The 9,427-nt window shown below is 39.7% G+C and overlaps 1 protein-coding gene across 1 annotated transcript; it reads right to left on the bottom strand.

Moving 5' to 3' along the window:
• Positions 1 to 1,677: 1,677 nt before the first annotated feature.
• dera (deoxyribose-phosphate aldolase (putative)) lies at positions 1,678 to 7,360 on the bottom strand. Its single transcript, XM_032590058.1, has 9 exons — positions 7,150 to 7,360; positions 6,688 to 6,785; positions 6,468 to 6,615; positions 5,749 to 5,844; positions 5,519 to 5,653; positions 4,460 to 4,588; positions 2,745 to 2,857; positions 1,930 to 2,079; positions 1,678 to 1,860 (listed from the first exon to the last, which is right to left on the bottom strand). The coding sequence occupies exons 1-9, from the start codon at positions 7,178 to 7,180 to the stop codon at positions 1,804 to 1,806; spliced, it is 957 nt and encodes a 318-aa protein (XP_032445949.1). The 5' UTR covers positions 7,181 to 7,360; the 3' UTR covers positions 1,678 to 1,803.
• Positions 7,361 to 9,427: the final 2,067 nt, after the last annotated feature.

The following is a 9,427-nucleotide window of genomic DNA, read 5'->3' on the forward strand; positions in this document are numbered from 1 at the left end:
ACCAGATTTAGAACTCATACCAATTAATAAATAGAGCAAACTCGAGGGAGACAGAGCGTTGTCCATTTTTCATCAGGCACAGCTGGCTCCTACAGGATCACCTTTTTTTAGATTTTAATGTGCTGCTTTGAGCTTTAAAATCCTCTCCAGGTTAAACGTTAGATCATTCTGACACCTCAGAGAAGTGAAACTATTGGAATAAAGTGTTTTTATCCGAAATTTATCAAGATAATTTATCTCTGTAAGGAACTCCTGAACTCAGTGGTTTAAGTGCTGTGGTTGTTGAGTAGCTCATTTATATTTTAACCTCTTATATAAATTGTCATATTAAATACACAATTAAATAATTTTTGAATTTAAAACTGCTGCATAGCAAGACTAAAAGTCTTTCAAAATAAAAAAAGGAACATTTTAATCTTAAGAGGAAAGATTATGATTTGTGTATTTAATGGGAAGAACAGAAGGGCTGAACTCTTACTCATCTATTTAGTTTCTTTATTACAAAGCATTGATGGTAACAAAAAATTGCCATAAATTGCTGCCATGTGTGATGGTCCAAAAAACTACTGAATGAATTAAAACTTATTAAAACAGCGTTAGCTTGAGAGTTAGCTGAAGGCCTGTGTGGACCAACCAGAGATAAGCCCAAATGTATTCATACCCCATGTAGATTTAAGATGTAAAATGATTTTCATTCAAACAAAAAGTTTGTTAGGAAATGATACAGACATCTCTAAAAGACAAGAATAATGTAAAATGAATACCAATATTTTTCATCAGCAAATGAATGTGTGTGAGAGGGAATGGGCTGATTTTATTGTAAAGAGTCTTTGAGTGTCCTAATAAACATTAAACAAGTCAGATGTCATTTTATTTCTTTGCACTTTATCAAAAATATGCACGTTCTTCTCTCAGAAATTAACAAAACATATTGGACTTTTCACAAAATCTTTTTTTAGATCTACCTGTGTTAGCTGAAGAAGTGTGAGTAAAATGAACAGATTACAATTAACCATAACAGGTATCAATAAGTTTGGGCTTAATGGGTTTTTTTTGTCCATTTTTATCTTGAAACCTCAAAAAAATGACATCAAGTTAGAAGTTACCTGATGGTCTCTGACCAGTATGTGACCAATGGCCAATCCTTCCATTTCTTTTTGCCTTTTTTTAAAGCAAACCTATTATAAGTATAATGCATTGATACAGAATAAATTGCCAAGAGATTTAGTCCTCATAACTACAGAAAAATGCTAATAATTCCAAATGCTTTTCCTTAACATTGACATTAATTTGGTTAGTATAAATATAAACTCTATTAATTTTGACCACATTTTTATCATTTGTTCATCTGTAACCAGAGCAAACATTATTTTTCCATCTGGTAAATTTCATTCTCAATCTCCATGTTCCGAGTCCAGTGGGTTCAGGAGGAGCCGGTGTCTGATCACAGCAGTTATTATGGCTTTAAATTAATACTAACTTTCAAGGCATATACATAAATAGGTTAAAAATGGAACACAAGTCACTATTTGTTTGTCTATATCTGCTACATATTCTGGATTTACTATATAAGAGGGTTGCATTCTGCATGGAAGAAAACAATCTGATCAGGTTGTTTTACACGACAACATACAGCTTCTTTAAAAAAAGATGGAAATAATCACCAGAGCTCAGAACTAAAATTAAAGATTTATTAAGTTTTGGTAACTCATCACAAGTTATTGTCTAAAAAACACTGGTCTTGAATTAAAAACAGACATGACTGGATGTTTCCTTTATAATTTCTGAAGCACATGTTAGTGTTCAGGCCATGGGCAGCTCATGATAAGCTGCATACTGCCCCGTCACATGGTGGTACACCTGCACAAGTTGCACAAATGTTGGAAATGTGAAGCAAGCATGTAGTAACGATGTGATTTAAATTCTCACCTGTCTCTCGATGTCAGCCAATAGGCTGCTAGCTCCCAGGCGAAACAGATGTGGGTGGAGCCAATCGTTACCAAGTTCTTCTTTGATCAGTGTGAGCCACACCAGGGCTTCCTGGGCTGTCCGGATTCCCCCTGCTGGCTTAAAGCCCACCTGGAGGAACACGCACACACAAAGCTCAGAAATATATCACTACAGAACCCCACAAACATTTACTGCATACCTTTCATCTTTAAACCATGACATATGCTTACAAAATGATACAAACATTTTTTAAATCCACATGTAAGATCAGTTTCTCCACTTATTCTTTTCTCTGACTTCATTTATAGATTAAGGTGAAATGTAAGCACCAGTTACTCTCACTTGCTTAGTCTGGAAGAACTTTGATAACATGAACCCTATCCAGCGGTGATTCTAATATGAACATGGTTTGATATGGACCGTCATAATGCAGCTTGTTGTCCAGCTGATCCAAACCTTTTGCACCCCTTTCAGATTGGTTCTTTATTAATCCCTGAGTGGGGAAATTGATGTTTGCCTCATCCATCTCCCCCCATCTCTGCTGAAGAAAAACATCCCACAGAATAACGCAGCCACCCCCGTGTTTGACTGAAGGGACACCATGTTCAGGCTGACGCAAGCCAAAACGTTTCTTCCAGATGTTTGAGTTACAGGAGAATTAGTACATCTTTATTTCAACAAGTAAACAATCTTAACCCTCTTCCATCAAGGAGTTTTTATACATTTACATGTGATTCTTACTTTGTATACAGTAAACTCTACATACAGATCCATAACAACAGGCAGTACTCTACCTTGTGGCCGGTGCGCAAGAAGTAGTCACGGATAGCTCTCACCATCACTATGGCAACAGGATAAGTAGCATTGACGGCCTCCTTCCCTGTAGAGGTCTTGATAAAGTCTGAACCTATTGGGATCAACAATGACAGTCAGCATTAAGATAATAAACCACTGCTGCTTCTGCTACACTGCAGTCAGCTGCTGGCTTCATGTTTATTTACAGGCTCTTCATAATATTCCAGCTGATTCATGAGATTAATATGTGCTTGGAAGTGAGGATTAAATATTCATCTTATTCACGCTTTAAAAGGCCATCATGCTCACTTAACTCCGGTTTTGTTTTGGACCGGTGCAAATGGCAAACAACTGTAGACCCTGAAGTAGCTCCTTCCAGTGTAGCTCCAGCAGTGACTGGTCTGCCAGCCTCTGCACAGCTTAAGGTGTGCAGGACGTCCAGCAGTGAGCAGGCAGACATGAACATCTGCTCTCGGCTGACAGACGATATCTACATGTTCATGAATTAAAAATATCCCCATGCTCAGACTTTTTATGTCCTCCTTCACAATTTGTGTTTTATCGGCTTTCCTGCTAAAAATAGATGATAAAATGATTCTCTAATAGATCCTCACAAACTGCAAGCAGCACACAAAATGTTCTCCATCTTCGTTCACCCTGATTTATAATGAGCGTTCATCTGGCTGCTGCTGAGCAGAACAAGTTAAACATTTCCTAGATCATTAAAGGCGTGTTCCGCAAATTCTTTTTCCATTCAGGTCTTTTTTCTGTAGCCTTCATTCGCTTTTCTCAATCTGGAATATTCTTAGAGATTCGTTATGAGGAATCTTAATTACCAGATAATGGCTAATGGGTATTAAATGTGTGTGTGGGAGTAAAGGGGGGGTGGGGGGTGGGGGGTGAAAGGTCCATTCATTTAGGTGGGCACAAGAATACTAGGAGAGGACAGTAGAGTTAAATAGACATCACAGATTAATAGGTTAAATTATCATTTAATTTCAGGAATCTCATGTTCAATTTATAGGAACAGTGGCAGATTAAGAAGCGAGTGAGGTGACAAAAGCAATGCATTAAAATAATGAGCTCTATCTAACGGAGTCCCTGATAATTTGGTTCTGTAATCAGCTCATCATGTGATGGTTAGCTAAGCAGAGATCGGGCGAGTCCAAACGTTTCAGTTCTGCTGAATTCATTTTGCTTAAACTTTCTCACATTTTATAATGTTACAATCACAATATGACAGCATCACAATGGAGTGCATAATTATGGAGTCAAAATTAGTATGAAAAAGACTTTCAGCACAAATTCACTGTCATACCCTTAATCAAATCAACCTTAACCTTGAGAAGTCGCCTTATGAATGAGACTAACGCAGCAGTCATGTTTCAGACTGTGGCAGGAAGCCGGAGTATCAGAGAGAACCTTCTGCAATTCCCAAAAATGGTTCATAACTTATGATTAATACATTTTGGTGTTTGTTAATAAACTCTGAATTATCCACACACAATAACCGATTTTCTCTCCTACACCAAGTTTGCTGAATATATTTCAGTTGACACATAAATCTGAATTTTTAGGTAAAATCGTCATTGGGAATCAGGTGACTGAGCTCCAGTGTTTTTTGAGTAATAAATGTCTTTTTTGCAGCATTTTCATAACAACAGACTAATTGTCATCTTCACAATTACAAAGAAAATTGTGTTGTGGGACTAACCCGCCATCATGGCCACCATGCTGGCTTTGTAGATGTTGGTGAAGGTTCCCAGGTCTCCAGTAGCCAGAATGGTCTTCATGTGGGCGTCACCACAGGCCTCTCGAAACTGGACAATCTCTCTGTACATGGCTGCAGAGACAGAAGAGACAGACTACTGATAAGGCTTCCTCCTTTAGTCTTATGAATTTCCACAGTTCTGGGAGATCTTACGCTAGAGAAGAGCTCCTGAACATCACAGCTATCATGCTGGTGGACCTTTTCCCCCACTTCTGTTGACACAAGCTGCTGATTTTTCAGGCACTGTGTTTAAAAGGGACCCTTACCTTCAGACACACGCTAAAACACTGTGGAAGAAGATGTGCTGGAACAATGCATAAACCACCGCCTGGTTCTAGATCCACACCACAACATGCTGGAAACAACACACACTAGCTAACCGGGTACTGTGTGTGAAACAGAAAAACCCTGACTTAGGCTACATTTACACTATAGTATAGGTTCAGTAAGAGAGAACGGCCAAACAACAGTACTCAAAGACTTTCCAACAAGAGTCCCAGTTCCTCCATAACATCAGGAACTGGGACGTTCCTCTGACCCTCCTTGTCAGGGTAACAACTGACTTTTGTTACTTTGCACTCTGTCAGAATGGTCAAATATTTAGAGTAAAGCAAGAAGCAGAGGGTGATCCTGAACAAATAAGAGCAAAAATCATTCCATCTGCACAGTATCCAGATGGACTGTCCAAACATGCAAAAAAACATGAAGAAAATCTAGAAAGTGAACAAGTGAGAACTAACGGAAGAGATCTGCTCCAATTCTAGAAAGTTCTTGTTGCATTTCTAACAGCGAACTCTCCTGAGCACAAAAAGGACACACCACTTACTTCCTTTGTTGAATTTGCTCTTTTCAGACTCACTTTATATATAAGCTGCTTCTGTTTTTAATCTTGTGGAGTGGTTTTGTTGATGGCCGCTCTCTCAGCCTGGTTGGACCTGAAGTTTATCACACTGCACACTGCAGAATGTTTTTCTGGGCTAAGGCAGCTCTGATGCAGCCTACCTTCCCATTGTCCTGTCAGAGCCAGCGTCCTGTTGATGACGATATCAATCTCTGTAGCGCCGTCTCTCACCGCCATACAGACCTCCTGCAGTCGGGTCTCCAGGGGCGTCTGCCCCGTAGGAAAACCAGTGGCAACTAGGAAGGAGCGGAAACACACACGCACACACACACTTACATCCACGACCTTTAACCTGTACAGAGCAAGTGTAAAAAGATTCCAGGAGACTCACCTGAGGCAACAGGCAGGCTGGAGTTAGCTGCCTTTAGTGATCTGACAGCATCGGCCACCCGAGAGGGATACACACACACTGCTGCTGTGGTTAACCCTGGATCACATCAAGAGACCCAGTTAGGCTGATAAACCGGGCTGTGGCTCCCTCTGCAGGCTGAACTGATACATGACCAGACCCGTCATCATCTACAGCCTACAGGTCTGCTGCTGTGTATCTTTTAAAAGTGGACTCAGCATTCTGAACAGCTGCTTCCTTTAGCAAGTAGTGTTTATGGCTGGACAGCTGACAGTCAGCAAACCTCCCTCTGAATGTGTGTAGGCTATAACATATATTTTTTATTTTTTATGAAAATATTCAACCAAACTATATGTTTATATGTTAGATGAGATAGTTGAGTGTGAAAAAACTTAAGAGGTCTGCACAGAGTCCTGAGCTCAGCCTGAAAACACTTAGACAAACACAGACTTTATAGCAGGCCTTCTTGTCCTACATCAGCATCTGACCTCACAAATAAACAGTCAAAGAGTTCCCATGAAAACACACCCAACCCTGCTGGAAATCCTTTCCACTAGAGCTGCAACTGTTATACCAGCATAGGGGGCTGATGTCATATTAATCCCTACAGATTAAGGATGGGATGCCACTCAAGTTTCTATACATGTGAAGGCAGATGAGTGAATACTGTTGGTGATCTTGATGCGCTGAGCAAAGCAAACCTTTGTCATGCATTTCCATCCTCCTGAGCAGGTCGTATCTGACCGGCTGGATGGCTTTCACACACAGGCGATGAACGTTGGAAGGCGTGTCATCTCCAGCTAGCGTCGTCAAATCGATGAAGGAAGCCGCCTTCAACAGCCAGGCCGTCTGCATGGTGAACACGGGAACTGAAGAGCTTCTGAACACTTACAGCACAGCATGCATTATGGAAAAACTAACCTGCCACTGCTTCTTAGGGAGCTTCAGGCCTTGGATGTGCTGAGCCCTCTTCAGCACAGCCTGAGTGTTCACCCTCACTTTGGACAACCATTCTAGGTCTGCAGGCAAGAAAGAAAGATTACTACTGGCATCAGTTTGTTTACATTTTACTTTAAAAACTGTTTTATTATTATTATTTTCAAATATCCGGTTCAGAAAATAAATCTAAATGTACACTCTGCATGGTGAGAAAAAACGTTTAGAGCTGTCATCCTGCAGGTTACTGACCCGCTGTTACTCATTAAACTGGAATGCTCACACTTCTTCACTTAACTCTCACGTCGCTAATTTATTTAACATTCTAATATTACACCACAGATTGAGAACCTCAGAATTAGGACCGAAAGCTCGGTTTATATGACAACTCTATACAGACACGTGTTTATGAGAAAGTCGTAGCCGGACTGGGAGTGTTTGACTTACCGAGGTCAGTTCCGGGGTTCCTGGCTGACATTTTTACCGACAGATGTGTGAGGGGACCCGGCAGCAGAGTCCTCACCTCCAGGCCCAGGCCAACCTGCTCTGCTGGGACACTTCCACCGGGCTGCTGGCAGGAAAACTTCTCCTTTCTCTGGACCAGCACGTGACCGATCACGTGTGAAGAATTGTCTCCACGAGAGGGCGATAGATGGCAATACTACGGAGCCCTCTAGGGGACATGGGGATTTTTTTTTCTTTTGCGTTACCACGCAAAACTTTTGCGTTCCCTCGCAAAACTTTTGCGTTCTCTCGCAAAACCTTTTGCGTTACCTCGCAAAACTTTTGCGTTCCCTCGCAATACTGTACTGGTCAGTTATGCAGCATAATTGAACACTGTAAGCCTTTCTTACGGAGGGTGCCGTACTTTATGCTTTAATATAAGGTTATGTGAGGTTTTTCCATGAATGTTAGTATCTTTTTGTGAAATATCTGAAGTTTTATATCTTTCTTTAGGATAGAAAGGCGCCACAAACCTACGATATAAACAGAAACTTTCCGTAAGTAGGAAAGAAATAAAAATACATCCTAATTTGGACTATTTCTGAGTTATTATCGCGGGTAATAAGTCATCTGACAGTTTTGATTGTGTCTCTGTTGTGTTCGTAGTCTGAATGGTTTAAAGAGCTGCTTTCAGTGCCGCTCCATCTTCGCCTTAACAGACATAAACATGCAGGAAAAAATCGATTTTCAATTTGTTTTTTGCACCAAACAGTTTTTATTATTAACAAGTTTTTATTATTAAAAACACAACAAAGTAATGATGGTAAAGGGCCGCACTGGGTTAACTCGGGGAATCTCATCTGTCTGTGTATCAATCAACTCCAAACCTTTTCTTTGTTCTGTCACAATTATCGATTTATTCCATTTTGATGATCATGCTCCAAACTTTGCAAGGACTGACCGCCCCGCTCACCCGCTTCCTAATACACACAAAGCCAGTATCCTTCCCATTCATACCTGGTGACGTCACTCCCACGTCGACACACTAAGTGTCAAAGCCGCCTGCTCCTGTCATATCAATAATTACTTTTTTCATTCATATGACTCTTACAGAGCCTCAGTGAAAACTTGTTTATTATTATTAACTGTTTGGTGCAAAAAACAAATTGAAAATCGATTTTTTACTGTATGTTTATGTCTGTTAAGGCTAAGATGGAGCGGCACTGAAAGCAGCTCTTTAAACCATTCAGACTACGAACACAACAGAGACACAATCAAAACTGTCAGATGATTTATTACCCGCGATAATAACTCAGAAATAGTCCAAATTAGGATGTATTTTTATTTCTTTCCTACTTACGGAAAGTTTCTGTTTATATCGTAGGTTTGTGGCGCCTTTCTATCCTAAAGAAAGATATAAAACTTCAGATATTTCACAAAAAGATACTAACATTCATGGAAATACCTCACATAACCTTATATTAAAGCATAAAGTACGGCGCCCACCGTAAGAAAGGCTTACAGTGTTCAATTATGCTGCATAACTGACCAGTACAGTATTGCGAGGGAACGCAAAAGTTTTGCGAGGTAACGCAAAAGTTTTGCGAGGTAACGCAAAAGTATTGCGAGGGAACGCAAAAGAAAAAAAATTCCCCATGTCCCCTAGGGGGCTCCGTACAATACAGTACACAACTGGGTTTGTTTTTTTTTTTTTTCAAAATCTTTATTGAAGTATTGATACATGTCCAAAGTTATACCGTACAAAGCATCAAAGGAATTAACCATCATATTAAACATTTTATGACTTCTTATTCTTATTCCTGATTATATCATGTGAAGAACTTTGAACTGCCTTGTTGCTGAAATAAACTTCACTTATTTATATCAATGAAGTTTGAAGTTTCCTAAAATTAGGAAAAACAAATATTTCTTAATTGTACTTTTGATTAGTACCTCTCAGAGTACCTCTAACGCTGATCCAGGATCTAATTTTCAGGAATTAATTTCTCTCAAGTCATGAGAGGTGACAACAAACTTTTTTTGGATTCTGTTAAAGGATCGCCTATAACCATAGCCTATGACAGTTGTACAGTTTTGGAAATAGCCCCATGTGTAGTGCATCATAATCCTTTTTCAAATAATGCTTTTTTTGTTTGTCTTGTTTCATCTTTAGCCTGTTATCCTGTTATCAAAATACCCATTTCATAAATTGAAGGTCTTTGTCCCTGTGGACATTTGCAAACTGCAGTCTGGTTTTTTGCTGTTTCTTTTGGAGTAATGG

Source organism: Xiphophorus hellerii, chromosome 17, assembly GCF_003331165.1.
Source record: "Xiphophorus hellerii strain 12219 chromosome 17, Xiphophorus_hellerii-4.1, whole genome shotgun sequence".
NCBI lineage: Eukaryota > Metazoa > Chordata > Actinopteri > Cyprinodontiformes > Poeciliidae > Xiphophorus > Xiphophorus hellerii.